The sequence below is a fragment of the Saccostrea cucullata genome, unplaced genomic scaffold (assembly GCF_032062105.1).
Source record: "Saccostrea cucullata isolate Sc308-1 unplaced genomic scaffold, CSIRO_AGI_Scuc_v1 ctg39, whole genome shotgun sequence".
Lineage (NCBI taxonomy): Eukaryota > Metazoa > Mollusca > Bivalvia > Ostreida > Ostreidae > Saccostrea > Saccostrea cuccullata.
In genome coordinates this window covers 486997-505782 of record NW_026937104.1, presented here as the reverse complement: position 1 = coordinate 505782, position 18786 = coordinate 486997, and the positions used below count along the sequence as shown (strand labels likewise).

General features: G+C 33.1%; 2 protein-coding genes across 2 annotated transcripts; both read right to left on the bottom strand.

Annotated features, from left to right (window-relative positions):
• Positions 1-440: 440 nt before the first annotated feature.
• On the bottom strand, positions 441-4361 carry LOC134247349 (uncharacterized protein K02A2.6-like). Its single transcript, XM_062729723.1, has one exon. It carries the CDS (start codon positions 4359-4361, stop codon positions 441-443), a length of 3921 nt encoding a protein of 1306 aa, XP_062585707.1.
• Positions 4362-5595: 1234 nt separating this feature from the next.
• Positions 5596-17353, bottom strand: LOC134247331 (uncharacterized). The gene is made up of 4 exons (XM_062729703.1): positions 17071-17353; positions 16204-16350; positions 6529-6623; positions 5596-5962 (listed from the first exon to the last, which is right to left on the bottom strand). Exons 2-4 carry the CDS (start codon positions 16347-16349, stop codon positions 5664-5666), a joined length of 540 nt encoding a protein of 179 aa, XP_062585687.1. The 5' UTR covers position 16350; positions 17071-17353; the 3' UTR covers positions 5596-5663.
• Between the last annotated feature and the right edge of the window lie 1433 nt (positions 17354-18786).

The following is an 18786-nucleotide window of genomic DNA, read 5'->3' as shown; positions in this document are numbered from 1 at the left end:
GTAAAACAGATTATTTCATTTTTTAATAAATGAATGAATTTATCGAGGAACAATGATCATAAGTTTAAAACTACATGTTGTACTGTCCGTGTTCTAGACACTTATAACAGAAAACACGTCTGCCCGGTTTAACGCTTTAATTCTAAACTACATAACTAAATGATTACACAAATCGGCGTGGCTGAAACTGTCAACATCAATTACTGAACTTGTATTTAACATATAACATTCTGCTGGTATAGCAAATTCCTAAACGTGGGAAAACATTAAATCTGAATGACTATTTTAAGATATGAACATTACATCCCTCTTCACCTTAGACAGAAAAACTAATCTTTACATAATTTCTGAAATGACAGCCTGTAATGCCAATAACTAATCTTTATACAAATACAGAATAAAGTTACAGTCAAATAACAAAAAGTCATCCTTTTCTTTTCTCAGGTGGTCACATAGTCTTTTAGATAGGTGGGTGGTTTACGTTCCCGGGTTGGTCTTCCGGTATCTGTGACAGAACGGTCTTTATCCAATTCGTCTCCTGTTTCGTCTGCGCTCATTTCGGGGTCATGCGATTCTGTTTCGTTTTCGTCGCTCGATATAAATTTCTTTATAGCCGTGCAGTTTCGCTTAATCAACGATCCATTTTCATCCTCGAGAGTCGCTGCATTTCTGCATTTCTCCCTCACGATGAACTTCTCAGGAGCGAACTCGGTTGACAACTTATCGCGCTTTGGCTGACGTTGTACAACAGTGTCACCGATCTCAATTTCACACGGTATGGCGCGGCGCTTCTCATCCGCTCTTATTTTAAAATCCTCTTTCCGTCTTGCGTCCGTTTCTCTTATTTCTTTGTGATCGATTCTTGCACTGATCTCTGGTAACTTGGTATGAATTTTCCGATTATATAATAACTCTGCAGGGCTTTTTCCGGTTGTAGAATGTGGGGTCGCACGGTACGCAAGTAAAAACTTGGGTAGTTCTTGTCTCCAATCCTTGCCTTCTGCGTTTGCAGCTTTAATGGCTTTGAGTAGTGTTCGGTTTTGCCTTTCTACCTCCCCATTTCCTTGTGGCCAGTATGGTGTAGTCCGAATGTGTTTGATACCATTTGAATTCAGGTATCCCTTAAATTCCTCTGACACAAACTGTGGTCCGTTGTCGCTTCGCATACTGTAAGGTAAGCCGTGCCTCGCGAACATACTCTCAAGTTGAAGAATGATCTTCTCACTGGTTATCTTTTTCATAATGGCTACTTCCTGAAATCGGGAGAAATAGTCTATAACGACTAGTAGATACTCCCCAGAAGGAAACGGTCCCATAAGATCTATAGCCAGATCCTGCCATGGCCCGTCGGGTAATACCGTTGTTCGAACTGGTTCGGGCCTATTGTTGTTCGACAAAAGTTGGCATTGTTGACATGTTCTAACAAATCGCTCAGCTTCTGTATCTATGCCTGGCCACCATACCTTTTCTCTTAGTCTTTGTTTCGTGCGGACAATGCCCTGGTGTCCTTCGTGGGCCAGCTGTATTGTTTGTCTCCTCAGGCATTTAGGCAGTATGATGCGCGATCCACGTAATACTATTCCGTCGACGACTGAAAGTTCCGTTTCCACAGTACGAATTTTAGGATCCAGACGGCCATGCCCTGTTTCGATCCTCCTCATAATCTCGACGAGTTCTCGGTCCTCCGATGTTTTCTGACGAACTTCTTGAATAGTGAGTGCTTTCGGTACAGCATTATCTGCAATGAAATGCGCATACTCGTCTGCAATGTGGCGTATTCGGCAAGCCTGATTCTGACTCAATCTGGATAGAGCATCAGCAGCATTCTTTGGTCCAGGTATATAGACAATCTTATATTTATACGGTTGAAGTCGCAATATCCATCGCTCGATTCTAGCTGGTGGTTTCGACTTTGGGGAAAAAATGTAGGTCAACGGCTTGTGATCCGTCCAGATTTCGAATTCTAGCCCGTATATATACATGTGAAACTTTTCACAACCAAACACGACACCTAGAGCCTCGCGCTCAGTCTGCGAGTACCGTTGCTCAACGTCGGTTAGAGTTCGACTTGAATATGCAATTGGTTTGAACAATCCGTCTGGTTGTTTCTGTGCTAGAATGGCCCCAAGTCCAACGGGACTCGCATCCACGATTATCCTTGTCTCGGCTTTTGGATTGTAGTATGCTAGTGCTTCGGCACTTACGAGCGCTCTTTTAAGCATGTCAAACGCATCCTGGTGTCTTTTCGTCCAACTCCAGTGCGTGTTCTTTCTTGTAAGTTCTCGTAACGGGGCAGCTATCGTTGAGAAGTTAGGTATAAAACGGCCGCAGTAATTTGCCAGCCCCAGGAAGCTCCTTATTTCGGAACTGTTGCTCGGCGTCCTGGTCTCCGATACTGCTTTGATCTTTTCCTGGTCAGGTTTAACCCCCTCTGATGAAATCACATGTCCGAGGAAAACAATTTTAGATAGACCGAATTCGCATTTTTCTCTGTTAAGGGTAAGCCCTTTCTCAGCTAGTCTGTCAAGCACTTTCGTAAGTTTCTTGTTATGATCCGCCTGGTCCGTCCCGTAAACTATGATGTCATCAGACAAATTCCTCACTCCTTTGATACCTTGAATAACTTGTCCAATTACTCTTTGGTAGATCTCAGATGCTGAGGAAATTCCGAACATGAGGCGCTTATAGCGGTAAAGGCCCTCGTGTGTCACAAATGTGGTTATCTCTCTTGATTCCTCGTCTAGCTCTATTTGGTGGTATCCCCAACGTAAATCAAGTTTTGAGAACACTGTGCTGCCGTTCATATCTTCAAGCATTTCATCCACAGTCGGAATCGGGTATCGCTCACGTTGAACGGCAGTGTTGACCCGTCTCATATCAACACAGATTCGAATTTCCCCGTTTTTCTTAGGCACAACGACAAGTGGCGACACCCAAGCCGTTGGGCTGTTTACCTTCTCAATTATGTCCATCTTCTCCAGCTCCTCGAGCTTTTTGTTCACGCTCTTCCTCACATTAAATGGTAAGCGTCGTAACGGTTGTGCTACAGGGGTCACGGTCTTGTCGATATGAATTTTCAGTTGAAAATTTTCCAGTTTCCCTACTCCATTGAAAACAGAATTTCTTGAGGCAACAATCCTATCAAGTTCATTTCTAACGGAGCATAGGTTCGGCTCATCGGTCCCTATGCGTAAAACTCCTAGCTCTACCGCTGTGTCTTTTCCTAGTAAGGAAATATAATCGCCCTCAACGACAGCAAACTCTGCATATGTTTCACGCAGTCCATGCTTGGTGACAGCCCGAAATGTTCCTAGTATTTGTAAAGGTTCCTTTGATCCGTAAGAAAACAATCTTTTTGTGCTTCTCGACAGAGACATTGTTTCATCGTTAGCTCTAACGGCGCTCCATACATTGTGGTTAACGATATTGCAGCTCGCGCCAGAGTCAATTAGCATCTGTATCTTAGCTCCGCCCACGCTAACGTCTATCATGCCATTTGTATCTTTTTTGTAGACAGCAAATGCGAACTCGTCATCTGAGGACTCGCTCTGCACTAAATGAACATGCTTTGTACTGCGGTCCTTACCTGGTCTAGTGCGCGGGGTATCCGATTTGGTCTTACACACTTTTGCGAAATGACCCTTTTTCCCGCACTTATTACACGTTTTGTCCTTAGTAATTGTACAGTTCCTTGCAATGTGGCCCTTCCGCCCGCACCGAAAACACGTGGCATCTTTCTGAGAACTTTTCTCAGATACGTACTTTTTCCTGTGATTTACCGACGGCCTAACAGTGTTAACATCGGAGTTTGAAAATGTTTCACAGCCCTTGAATCTGTCTGCTTGCTCGTCTACGATTTCGCCAGCTCGGGCTATGTCCATTGCATTTTTTAAAGTTAATTCCTTTTCCTTTAGGAGTCTTTTTCTTAATTTTGACGATCTACACTTTTCAACGATTTGATCGCGAATGTTGTCGTCTGGCTTCTCAAATTCACAGGTTACGGCCAGTTTGCGCAGCCTAGTCACAAAACTGTCAATTTTTTCTATTTCACCTTGTGCCGCGTTCCTGAACAAATGACGCTCAAATGCTATGTTCCGTTTTGGTTGGAAGTACTCATCTAATTTCTTTTTGGCACCGTCCAAATCATCTCCCGACTCCCCAAGAGTATCAAATATTTCTTGAACTTCACTTCCCGCGGAATGTAGAAATAAAGCCCTTTTTTGCGCTTTATCCGTAATGCCGGATGCTGTTAGGTGGAATTCAAAGGTTTTCTTCCACCTGTCCCACCTTTGTGAGACACTTGTTTGGTCACCGTTAACATCAAATGGATTAATTGCAGGTAACTGCAATGCCTTTGCCATTGTTGTTATCCTCGTCGCCAATGTACTGTCCGTGTTCTAGACACTTATAACAGAAAACACGTCTGCCCGGTTTAACGCTTTAATTCTAAACTACATAACTAAATGATTACACAAATCGGCGTGGCTGAAACTGTCAACATCAATTACTGAACTTGTATTTAACATATAACATTCTGCTGGTATAGCAAATTCCTAAACGTGGGAAAACATTAAATCTGAATGACTATTTTAAGATATGAACATTACACATGTTATTGATAAAGAAACTTTTCAATGATATTTTTCAAAGATATTTATAGTTTAAATTAATAGTAAAATCAGATGTTTTTGTACAAAAGAATCAGCATACATTCCCAAGATTTTTGAAAGCACAGTGATAATATATATCATGGATGCCAATCGAATGCAGAATTGCTAATAGATTAACCGCAAGATGTTCCGAGCATTTAATAGTTTAATCGTTGCTAAATACAATTCCTGATTTTTTTTTTCAAAGTACATATACCTATTTCCGCATGTACACAGAAATACTTAAAAAGTTGAGTAAAGATTAAAAATCTTTAAAAAGATTAAAGTTAAACACATCTGTCTTGATTTGATATCAGAAAACAAATTTTTTTCGGTTTCAGAATTTACAAAAAAAGGTAAAAGGTAAAATTGTCACAATAATCAAAACCAAGTCTGTTGGTGAGTATCATTACCGCTACATTTTCAAAATTGCCATTACCGCTACGAAAAAAGGGAGGGTATATTAGTGATCGAGATGTCCGTCTGTCTGTTACGATTTGGGGTACCAATCTCTTATCTTCAACTCCCCGACTGATTGAAATTTAATTAGACTTTCACAGAATCTTTGTCACTTAGAGCCACTGTGCAGCTGTTACTTTTGGATCAGATACATATTTTGGGTTCTAAGAGCAAATCATGGACACGGCATTTCTTTCTGTAATATTGAAGGGTACCCATCTCTTATCCACGACCCTTCTCAATTACCACTAAATAAAATTTAATGATACATTCAGAGATTCTTCATTACATAATACCACTGTATACCTTCTATTTTACTTTTGATCTGACACTTATTTCGTGTCTCCCAGAGCAAAACATGAGAGAGGGGGTATCATTGCTCATAGTACTCTAGTTGTGTTATTTAATAACAAAACAAATTTGAAAATATTCACATATATTATTCTCTTCGTTGTTTCAAGTTTCTTCCTCTCCACGTATCAAACTAGGGCATGTTTATTCAATTTAAACTCTGAGATAAGTTTAAAAATTATTATTTATCTATTTTGAAAAAAATCAATCAACAACTTCAGGTAGTCCTGATGATGGGTTTTTGTTGCCACCTCCTCTGCTACTTAAATGTACACGTCCACTTTTCACATGGTTGTTTTTTGTCAAATGTTCTGATACGACTGGTTTACTTGTGCTGGCATGATTCCCGTGAACTTTTACAGTCAGCTGAGATTTTCTCCTAGTTTTCAATCTCCAAATACTCTCTCGTCGCATAAAATATTTGGTGACAAATAACGAAGACCGTCTTCTTTGTGACGCCATCGATTCTTCATCAAACATTTCGTCATCTGTATAACTTTTTGCTGCAAAAGCAAATTTGATAAAACGTTAATAGAAGAATCACAACAAAGCAAATCAATACAACATGCGTTTTCGAAATGTAAATGCATGAAAAATTTATTTTTAAAGAATGAAATTACCTTACCTGAAAAACACAGATTATGTATAAAAATATTTTCGATGTTTTAATTGGATCGTTTTATTCTTTAAAACACCAGACAAAGATTATCACAATTGATGAATTGAAATATAACGACATGTTCCTCAAATATTTGTTTTGCTTCTCTTCGTAACATAAAACCTTTATAATTAACGTTATATTTTCATTTCTAAACTGATTTTGATAGAAGTTTAAAAAAAAAATAAATGTAACTTAAATTGTGATAATAATTATTGCAAATTCAAGTAATTTCAAATAATATGACAGAGGAACCATGTCTTGTGATATCTTGCACACATGCCTGGTAAACTACCTCAATTTTTATGAGGAAACTTGGTTAAAGTAGCAATAAAATTATCGCTATAAGTAACTTTCAAAATATAAGATTACATGTACTATAGCATGCATAAATAATGACTTGGTACTCACTGCAGCTATTTGGAGATCGGAATCGGCATATTACGTAGGTAACTGCAATCAGAATAATTCCTATGGCGAATATACCTCCCAGGATTCCCCAAAATCTGAAAATAAGTTAATATCAGCGAGAGTTAAAAGTCCAAAAAGCCTACGACCAAAGAAATAGTCGGTTTGATATCAGTAATGCGAAAAAGAGTATGTCAACCATACATTCTTTTAAAACATTTATCGCAGCAACCATGCAATTTTGATAATAATTATACCAAACATTGTCTGATATTTAACAAATCTAATAAAAAACACTAAATCAAAAAGAAGGTTAAAAAAATATTTCATCATTTATGATAACAATGAAAAAGGCGAAGATAATGTTTTGAAAAAAAATTAATGACAAATACACAATGCCATTTGTGAATAGAGCACAAAACTACCAACTCGATGCGATAAATGTTGATATGACACTTATTTTTAAATCTATGAAAGCTTTTTCTTGTATAAAAGTAGAAGAAAAAGGAAGTTATAAATATTCCTAGCACGCACGGTACGCGAACGATTCTGAACCATTAATTAGTTATTTAATGACGTTATGACTACTATATATATTGTTAAGATCAGTGCTCATGAGACAGCTTGTGACTGGAAGTCATAATATGATTGTTACGTTATATGATATTTTTTTTTATCAAACCATGCTCAACAAGGCTAAAAGATAAAACAAAAAAAGTTTGAAGATTCTTTCAGTGAAATAAACATTTCTTTTGTTTTTTTTTAAAATTATTTATTTGCTTATTTTTGCTCGTTATTGCTATTAAAGCATGTGTTTTTTTAATATCAAAATAATAATAATACCGTTTTTTTTTAATCTCTTTTTTGCACCTTTTTATTAAATTGGCGATGACGTACGTCGATATATGTAAAGTACAAAGTGCTCACATGTCAAGCTCGTACAGTATTCATACCTTGTAATTATCCCTTTTTTGCATCAACAGCAAATTTTTTGATGGATGTCACTGAACTGGTGTATAAAGTTTAAAGGATATTCAGTTAAACACGCAACAATGTTTTAATGATAATAACGAGAGAATCGGTGCCAAAGAGACTGCTTGCACTTTTCTTTAATCTACATTAGATTCAACCAGCTAAACTTTGTACTTCGATCATGATTGTTTATTCTATACTTCTGTCAAATAATTAGTAAGCCTATCAATTATTCAAGAAATAAAACTTACATTTACATCAAGAATTACACATTTCATAAATCAAGTATATATGTATTGCTATATTTATTTTACGGAACCTTTCATTAACGACATCGTTGAATATAATTTTAATAGGCAAATAATCGATTTTTTAAATTAATATTGTTCTTATTTCTGTTAATAGCAAAACATCAGTGACGTCAGCTTTCATTAAAAAAAAAATTAACAGAACCCTTATATTAGTGTCAAATTAAGCAAAACCTAAAATCGATTACATATACTGGCCAATCACGCTTCACGGGGTTCATACAGAACTGTGCTGCTGCTATTATAAGTCACTTCCTGTGAGATCTATAGACCTCGGACATTGACTCGTCGGTCTTTTAATTTTGTTAATAAAAGTACAGAAACCCATTAAGCTTTAACACTAAAGAATCTCGAAGGTTTTACATACAAAACGTTCTTCTTCGATGATATTTTTTTTAATTAAGGAAAACCGTTACTATTATCTATAAAAGCAATAATTTTCAAAACTATCAAGAAAACTACCCCCCAAAAGGTCATTATCATTTATTTCTGCACAGATTTTTATTAGATTCTTGCAACCTTTATAGGGATTAGCTCAAGATTGATTACTATGGAATTTTTTATTCCCTGAATTTCCTTTTATTCCACATATGCTTTATATACGAGGGTTGTTCAATAAATAATGTCCTGAACTGTATGAAATACAATACAGATATCATATGACATTAAGCTTGACTTTCTCTCATTTATTTAATCTTTAATGAATTTAGAACAGTTTATGTGACCACTTTTCATTAAATAGTTTCATTGTGAGGAGCTGGAAAACAAGGGCTATTCGAGACACTGCATTATAAATGAATGGTAAAGAGTAAGTAAACTAGAGTGAAAATAAAAGCTTCATTAAAGCTGCTGTAAAACTTGTTAAAATTTCCAAAGAAATATTCACTGAAATATGTGACATTTACCGCAACCAATGCTTGTTTTATAGACAAATGAGCAGGTGGATTTCAATGATAAAAAGTTATATAATGGGCATCAAAAATGGGTACCATCCTTGACAGCAGAAATTATAACAACTTATGTACTGTTTGCCAAATTTCAACAATTAATATTTGATGATGTATTATTGACTTTAAGACACATTGCGTAGACATCATTTCGGGAGTAGTTTACACTGTTTTTAAGAAACGTTTGATGGTAAAAAAGCTTAGTACTCAACGGTCACCCTATATTTTGAAAAATGAGTGAAAACGACAGCGTGTACGAATGTCTTAAGAGGAGACAGGGCACATGTCACATGACTAAAAAGACATATTACGTCATAATCGGTGATGATATACATGTTAAACGTTTTTAAAATCAACAGTTCTTGCGGAATTTTATTCTAAATTCTAAAATTGTTGTTTAAACATTTAACATGTTTAATTTTAGAAATTATTATTCATAAAATTTTTAAAGATCTTGCCATCATTTAGATAATTATGAAGTTGCCCAATCCATACATTTGTTTCTCTTTACCCTGCAGTTTGACGTCAGGGACGTCATAGACGTAGTGTTTGAATTTTCAGTGCAGCGAGATCAAGTACACACACCCGTCATGATCAGTTTTATTTATATGCAATTTTCTTAAACATAATAAACAGGTCACAGTCAATGTATCGTGATAAATTTCTGAAGCAGATTTTTTAAGATTAATATTTTTTCGTGTTTAGTAGCAGAGATTCTCTCTATTTAGATAATTTTGAATGTTTATGTTTTCGTGTGACGTCACAATTGATTTCCCGCACTCGGAAAATACAAACGTGTTCAGTGTTTTTATCATGCTTACGTCTAATTCAACGATGTCCTGTGCGAAATTGAGGTAAGCTTCACCCTGTGATATTTATGCAGTAAATAATTACGATGAAGGACTGACATTCAATCGTAAATTTAGAAATATTTATTGACAGAATTTTTCCCAGTGAGGTTTTTGTCGTTGAAGCTGCCTTGAAAAATGCAGAAATTATCATACCCAAATACTATTTAAAATTAAAACAATTGCTTTCAGATAATCTAAACACTATGAATATTCTGAAAGATTTGAGTATATAGTGTTATCTATAATATTTATCGTTTGTGCGTAAAAATTCGCATGATGGACTCCGTTATGGGCCCGTAAACATGAGGTATCTAAACTCCCTACAAACTCTTCACGGGGCGGTATTTGTGGGGCGATATCTTTTAAATAAGTCAAGAAATCCTTTGACAGGACCGTTTTAAAATGTTAAGTACATATTAAATTAGTAATATAAAAAATACGAAAAAAATTCATTGACAGGAATTTTTTAAGCTAGAGGTCCTGTTCCTCCTTAACAATTATTTTAAAATATCAGTAATTGTAGTTATCCACGTTTGTTTGATATTCACACAGATAATGGAACTTGAATCTTTTGCTTAAAACCCTCAAAACAAAATTTACCATAAGATGTACTTGATAAAAACAGCGAAGGTCTGACATGAGCAAAGAATTACAAGAGCACAAAGACATTTATATGCAATTTTCTTAAACATTCCTGGTATTGTTTCAAATTCGTATTCGGGGAGACAGTTTAATCTCTGGAGGAGGCTAAAAAGCAAATTTTTTGCAAAAAATCGAAAGGTTTATTAGAGGAAGGACCCAGAATCAGGAATCCACCACATTAGATTTCTTCATGACAGCGTCCAAACCCGCTCGCCCTAAAGAGTAAAGGGGTTTTCGGAATAAACTTAATGTTTTTTCACATTAACAATTTCGCCAGATCTTTGACCTTTTCACTTGTTTCTGCTTCCAAACTTGATAAAACACCTTTCAGAAGGAAGAAATAAGCTCAGGAAATGATAGGATCTGCCATTTTTCAGTATGCTAAGGGTCATACCCAAAAATGAGTTCTAAAAACAATCAGAAATTGGATAAAAAATGTTACGGACATGTGTTTTGATTAAAAGAGATTAGTAAGTTAAATCATGAAGACTAAATCATTGAAAAGCGTCTTTTGCTTCTTTCTGAGCACCAAGGAGATCATTTATTGAACAGCCCTCGTATATGTTAAGCAATGAAATACATGTATATGGAGATCACAAACAGTATGAAAATAAATAACGTTACTACACTGAATTGATGACCGATTTTTCCGTTATTTCCCGATCATGACAAGGAGCACACGGCGGTTCCGACCGGTCGACAGAGGATGCTAACTCCTGCATGGCCCTCTGATGTTTGCCGTGTTTGCTCTGCTCCTGTTTTGTATTGTTTTATGGACTTTTGATATTGAATACTGTTCGTTATCTCCGTGTTTCCAAATAAACTTTAACTTAAAATAAAATAACAAAGTAAAAAAGGAAGAAGATATCAAAATTAAAGAAATAGTTACCATATTTTAAGATTTTCATTTTTAAATTTGAAAAAGAGTAATATCATAATTAAAGAAATAGCTACTCCTTGATTTTCTTCTTATAATATATAGCTAGTTTTGAGACAATATTTAACGATTTTCATTTCAAAATTTGAAAAAGTTATATTTAGGCAAAAAACGAAGAAGAAAGAAAACATTGTTGAATTTAAAAAAAAAAAAGAACAAAAAACTCTGCTTCTTTTTTAAAGAGAAAATGAAATAATCACTCTTAATCAATTTAAATGTAAAAAAGAAAGTAAAACATTTGAAAGAACAAATGAAAAATCAGTTGATCTCCATCATGCACTATCTGTATTTTTTGGTTAGATTATATACAACCACAACTCCCCGTCATCACTGCTTTAAATTCAAAACGAATTATGGATTTTGTAAACAAAGCAGAAAAAAAATGTAAAAGGAGAAAGCCTTAAAATGACACCTTTTCTTTTTCCATATACCTTTTTAATGATTATAAACTTTGCTAAGAGAATCAAAAGTGGAGTGTGATCATGAATAAAAAATGAAGAGCTGGATCGATCTTGACGTTTGCAAAATAAAATAGAAAAATAGTTTATCACTTATTTATGACATCTCTGATTTTCGGTATACCTTTGATACTATGAAAGCATAAATAGACAGTTAATCCACTCTTTTTAAGTGAATGTATATGAATGTATATGACGCTGAATATATAAAAAATGTAGCTCTACTTTGTATGCCGAGGATATCTCAAAATTCACCATTAATTACTTGACAATTTTATTGACAAGACAAGACTTTATTCTCATAAACTGTACAAAACAGTATAGAGAGGATATTACATAGAATATTTACAATTAAACATGCGTGAGACAAAGAAAAAGAAAAAAACAGTGGAAAAAAATGACAGTGTCACAGACCAAGAGAGTCGACTGTCTCCATTATAATTCCAATAAATTTACATAATTTAGTTAATTTTTCCCTGCTGTTCAAATTAAATAGTTGGTCAAACTTAAAAACATTAGGATTTGTATAATAATACATTTTTAAGTAATAATATTTAAAATTTATATAAATATATATATAATAAATTTTAATCTAGAATTCTTTATGTATGGGTCAGTAAGTTAAATAAATAATGAAATCCATGCTTACAAAATTTTAGATGAAGTCTCTCTATAAGAGCGATATTACAAAATACCCATATTTCACAACCATATAACAAAATTGGTTTCACTAAAAATTTTGTCAAACACATCTAGTTTACAATCAATTGAAAGATTATGTTTTCTACATTTTCGAAGAGCTCCATACATTTCTTTTGTAGCTTTTTCATTCATATCCTTAATATTCAAATTGAAAGATCTACTTTTACTAAATGTTACTCCTATTTAAAATTTTCAATAATTTCCAATGGAACACATGCAAACTTAAATGTATTATTATTACATCTTTTACCTTTACCAAATATAACAACTTTTGTTTTTAGCACTATTAACCCCCAAGTGCCATTTTTTACAGTATTCATCTCAAGCTGGTACTTAAGATCTGCAGGGGATTCTGATAATATAATAGTATCATCTGCAAAGAGTGAAACATAAAGCCGCAGATATATATTAAGTTCATCTTCAATTTTCTCAGATAGATTTTTCAAACCTTTTATATTTTTGTCAAACAAAAATCCTTCAAGATCATTTAGATACAGTGCAAATAAAAATGGTGATAAATTTTCACCTTGTCTTACTCCTACAGTACATGAAAACATTTCTGATGATACTCCGTTAACTACTACTCTTGATTTAATATCCTTATACATATTAGTTATAACTTTAAAACATTTGCCATCTATATTGTTTAATAAATTTTATTCTAAAGATCTAATCGCCAGACTGAGTCAAAGGCTTTCTCGAAATCTATAAAAACACAGTACAGTTTCTTTTTATATAATTTAAGGTAGGTCCGTACTTTCAAAATTTTCTGTCAAACTGTTTATTTTTTGATTTGAAAATCTTGAGTAAGTCATAATCTAACTAAAACATCCATAAAAACATATCTTTGCAGGTTAATTTTCATGTAACATGTCTCGAAGTACATACCTCTAAAATTTCAACAGCCAAAATTCAACATGTAGAAGTGTGACATCATATTATAGTTAGCTATGTACCAAATCACATCAAATTAATGCTAAAACTTATGAAAATCAAAAATATTCATTTGTCAAGAGAATATTTGAAATTTCTATTTGAAAACACTAAAAAATTGATGTTGATTCTGTCAAAATCTTTCAGAGAAAAACCTCAAAATATCTTTATTTTAAATATTTCTCAAAATTTTATACGTTTACATGCTTTTTTTCTTTACAATTATTTAGAATTATATCTTAGGTTACCAAAAACACCTTCTTTATTATGGTTGATCAGAAAAATTTCACAAAACATCCTTTTGAACACCTATACCCCCATTTTTGGAATATCTATTTTTCAATCTTTCTTCGCAAAATTTATTTTAAAAGTAAATTTTAAAAGATGATATAGGCTTAAAATTAAAAATAAAATAGATCTCAATTTAGTTTGTTTAAAAAAAATAAAAAGCTTTAGGTCCATAAAGGCAATTAAGAATTCTCTGTTTGTGTATGTACTAAATTACATATAGATTCTATAGACAGAGTGCAAAGTGGTTATTCATATAAATAATGTACATTAAATGCTTTGTGTGCACAATGACACTATAATAAACAAATATATACTTGCTAAATCATTTTCAATCATCCAAAAAGAAGTTATTTCAATAGACAAATGATAATCAAAATTTTATATTGGTGTGTAAAATAAAAACCGGATCCGTAAAAGTGTGGACCTGCCTTAAACAGTTCAATAAGTGAGTATAATGAAAAAATGTGATCCAGAGTAGAAAAATCTTTTCGAAAACCGGCTTGGTTCTCCAAGATAAGTTGAGCTCTATCAGCATAGTTATTTAGTCTCTCATTCATAATGTAAGTGAACAATTTACCCAAACAACTTATTATTGTAAGTGGTCTGTAATTTTTAGGATCAGACTTATCACCTTTATTTTTATATATTGGGATTATATTACCATTAGTCCACTGTGAAGGAATTATTCCAGAATCAAATATTCTATTAAATAGCTCAACATACACGTTCAGTAAACAGTCAGATGTACTCTTGATGTACTCATTTATAATTCTGTCAATAATTTAATACATTTCAGAACTTCATCATGTGTTATTGGTTGATTAATATAGTGATTCAACTACATATCAGATACTAGAAGGAGTTCTTCCTCATTCAAAACATAGTTCTCGTTTGATTCATTGAATTGCATATTGCTACAGTCTTTATAAAAATTATACAGATCGTTTAGGTCAGCCATACATCTTTGCTTGTTTATGTTTGTATTTAAAATTTTCCAATATTCTTTAGCGTTTAAAGTACGTAGATATTTAAGTTTCTTTTTCATTTCTGTTCTATGTTTAATGTTTGCAAGCTTTAGTTTCTGATTATACAACTTTTCTTTTTCATACAAGTTTGTTTTGAAAATAGAACCACCAATTTTTTATACAGTCTCTTTGCTTTTCTATAATTTTGCCTGGCACATTTACAATCAGCCGTAAACCAGGGTTTATTAACTTTACAGTTTTTGATTTCTTTGTTACAGTTTGTATAATTTTTTTTTTTTGGTGCCAAATACTTCTTTAGCACTTTCTACAAAGATTTCACCAACCTTATTTACAATATTATCAATAAACTCCAAATTAGTATCTTCAACTGCACAGTTTTTTTTATATCATTTTTTAACTACATTCACCTTTTTTTCAACATATTTTTGGTAGTTCAACTTTTTATCAGTATCCCAGTTTTTAGCAACTACATAACAAAGGCCAGGAGGTTAATCATCAGTTCTACACCTTATAAAATGTTCATTTCTAAACATTAATGAAACTTCAATAGGATTATGCACATCTGAAAAGAGTGAGCAAAATTGTAGTATCTTGGAATCTGACACATATTTTATAAAATCAATATTGGCTATACAATAATCCACAACACTTGTTTGTTTACAAGTTAATTCCCCATCACTATCACCTCTTCATCTGCCATTAAGTACATGTATAAAAATATTACACTGTTTACAAACATCTAGGAGTCTTCTTCCATATTAATTAATAACTACATCTTTAGATTTTCTCTCGACAGCAAAATTGTATTTTTCCATTTGGTTTACATCAACATACTCTTCAAGTAAAATATTTTCACCAATAACAGGGGTTACAGTTTCTAAATATTTTTTAAAATCCTTTCCAGTTGACACCCTACTATTCAAATCACCAACTAAGCATATATATTTATTTTCAATTGCTATGTTTGATATTTCTCTTTCAAGTGCATCAAAAATTTCAACAGAAGAAAAGCGAGAATTTGAAGGTGGTATGTAAATAGTTCCTATTATCAAATCATCTATGTTATTATGGTATTGCATTGGTTTATTTACCTACCGTAGATAAATGATGAATCTATATGATATTTCCTTTGTGTTTCCAAATGCAAATATAACCAGCATTGTGTTCATTCATTTTCCCTGACTAAACAAGTGAATATGTTACAGGTATCTAATATACACCAAAGGCTGACCTGTGAACGTTTTCACAAAAGAAACCTTACGACTAAAATGGAAAATTTTCCCATTCCTTAATAAGTATCTAAGCTGAACAAGGACTTCTAAAAATCTAATGTTTCTATTTCTTTAACTTACTTATTAGTAAAAGTAGTTTAAAACATATTTTTATTTAACAAAAAATCACGGAAATGTAATATTTTCAACTTAGTCGTAAGATTTTTTGTGAAAAGGGCCACAGATTGATATATAAAACTTAATTGAATTAAGGTAGAGAGGGAGATCCTTTGGTTCAACTTAAGGCCTGACTGAAATATAATGGTTTGATTTGACCAGCATAAAAATTACAAGGATATTAGGAAAACAATTATCTTGAGGATTATAAATACTTACATAAAGAACGTAAATACTGTTATAAAAATGATATCTGTACTCACAATACTGGTAGATTGTCTTCGGACGATGAAGTGCTTGAACAAGTTGAAGATGAACAATAATTAACATCTTCTCCCATGCAACAGAAATTAACACACTGAAGACTAAAAAAGGTCCCATTACTCGCTGTGTAACTGCAATTCGTCATTCTTCAAATAAAACAAGCGCTATTTTACTTTTATATCTTAGATTTGCACATACTGTAGATTCCTAATTAAACGCAAGGAGTTAATTTCCGCATAATTTCGCGAGAAGCATTACTCGCGAAAAAATCTTACTCGCTTTTATTTTTATAGTTCTGAAATCTTTGTAAAATCTATTGATCAACCGTCCATTCGCAAATTATAATTCTCGCGATTTGACGTTTAAGAGCCAGTTCGCGATAAAAGTACTCGCGAAAAATAAGGAATCTACAGTACTAGTACTTACTGTATTACACATTTGATCTAATTTTTATTTTAAAAAAAATATTTTTGAAAAGTTATATCAGATCTGCATTTTCCCCCACAGAAATAAATTAAAAGATTATTATTATACTATTTTATATGTTTCTTTTTTTCTTTTGCTATAATATGAACAAGTAATTAACCGCAAAATGGCAAATTTAGGTTATCCGTAAACCTATCAGAAGAGGTCAGTGATCTTTTTTTTTTAAGTCTTATTTTTCCTCTGGATACAAATTTAATATCAAGGAAAAATATATCATCATTAACAGAACTCAATTATACTATAAAACATTCATCAACAGACTAATGACATTGTACTAATTGATTACATTTCGTGATAAGAGAGCACCTGTTTTAACCCGACCAATTCGTTAGCCAATTACTGCTTAATCTATTTTTAAACATTTAATAGTTGGACGTCACCTAAACGAGGCAGGTCCAAGATTCAATTTAAGACCGGAAACCCGACATCTCCGGTCCTGAACACGCCTCGGGAATCCAGATTGTCGAGCAACAACAATCAAAGACACATGTAGAGACTTTCAATATCCTGTTTGCTAACTTAATATCATCGGTACCGAGAACAAAACACTTCTTTGGATTTGGAAGAGGTCTTAGCAGGGTGTGTTTTAAGTCCGTTCTAAGACTCTCGTGTACTTTAACGTTTCTTTTCTCGGAGCATCAAGGCCATCGTCATTTAGCACAGTGTCTTCAAAATGTTTTAACAGAATGATCATATAACAGCTGTATCAAATGATATACAACTAAAATCATATTCTCTAGAAGAATCATGGTTTCAAATTAAGATGTAAGCACGCGTGACGTGAAGAATACTTGAGAAACTTCACCACAAGCCAGAAGGTTAAGATACCTCATAAAACTGATTTTGGTGAAAACATATCCTCTGTCTTTTTCTGGTGATTTATAAACAATCATAATATTTTTATTTTGTTTACATGTATCTCTTTATTTTCTATATTTTTTAAAGTTTGTGTTTAAAATGGCATATAGACCCGATGGGCCGCGTGTTAAACGTTGAAATTGTTATTTTATACATCACCTCTGATGTTTTGAAGGTCCGTGTTTGCTCTGCTCCTATTTTGTATTGTTTTATGGACTTTGATATATAATACTTTTCGTTATCTCCATATCCTTTATGCAGTTTGTGAATATGAATATATGTACACATGTCACTTTACTTACTTATGATATATAAAAACCAACCAAGAGCAAAATCCAGACTTTTGGTAAGTCTTACAAAACATTTACATTCTCAGATGCAACAAATGCTTCATTTTACAGTAATAGCCTATAAGGGAAGATATCAATCAAAAGTTTATAATGTTGGTCATATATCTTTGAGCAGTTAGCTAGTTAGTAAGAGGTCTGTCCTGAAACGGGATGACTAATCAAAATCAGGCATTATATGGAATATACAGTGTGAGTTTGTGAGAGTGAATCAGTGAAAAGGTGCTATCTATAATTTATCAAAGATTGGCCCTACAGCAATTTTTTTTTCATGATTGAAACAAAAATTGATAAAACGATTCTTAAATTTATTGAAGTTAAATAAGTGCTACTCGCACGATTTCACCTTCGATCTGTTTTTCTAATGTTTATTGGAATTTTCCTAATGAGATTATTGCTTGTGATAAATGACTAATGTTCTTTTTATCAGAAAAATAAAACGTTTGCATATAAAATAATAAAAAAAAATTGCATCACGTAGCTTCGTACAAGACTATAAAAAGAAACTGTTGGGCGAAGGAAACTAATTCAGAACTATGCTGAATACATGTACATACTGAGGTACATCACGGAGGATCTTCGGAATAAGACAAAGGAAAATCTGTTTTGATGTTAGAAGAACAAATAGTTTAGAGTCGATTCAGTAACTCACATAACAACTTTAATAAATAAAATCTAGCAAGTCAAAATATTTTCTTCTAATATTAATTTGAAAGAGAACAATTTTCCCCCAATGTACCGTCACTCTTTGCAAAAGAGATGGACTGTACGAATGGATATGTATATATGCAAGATTTTTTGTCCCTCGTCCCTTCATTTTAAAAATAGAAAACTAAATTTTTTTCCCAGGAGAACATGGGTAGATTAAACTTTTGAAATACAAGAAGGAAC

Coding starts and splice junctions, on each gene's coding strand:
- LOC134247349 (XM_062729723.1), bottom strand. CDS start 4,361: ATGGCAAAGGCATTGCAGTTACCTGCAATTAATCCATTTGATGTTAAC.
- LOC134247331 (XM_062729703.1), bottom strand. CDS start 16,349: ATGACGAATTGCAGTTACACAGCGAGTAATGGGACCTTTTTTAGTCTT. Junction 6,624..16,203: donor GAAGACAATCTACCAGTATT/GTGAGTACAGAT, acceptor ACTTATTTTCAG/ATTTTGGGGAATCCTGGGAG. Junction 5,963..6,528: donor CCGATCTCCAAATAGCTGCA/GTGAGTACCAAG, acceptor TTGCTTTTGCAG/CAAAAAGTTATACAGATGAC.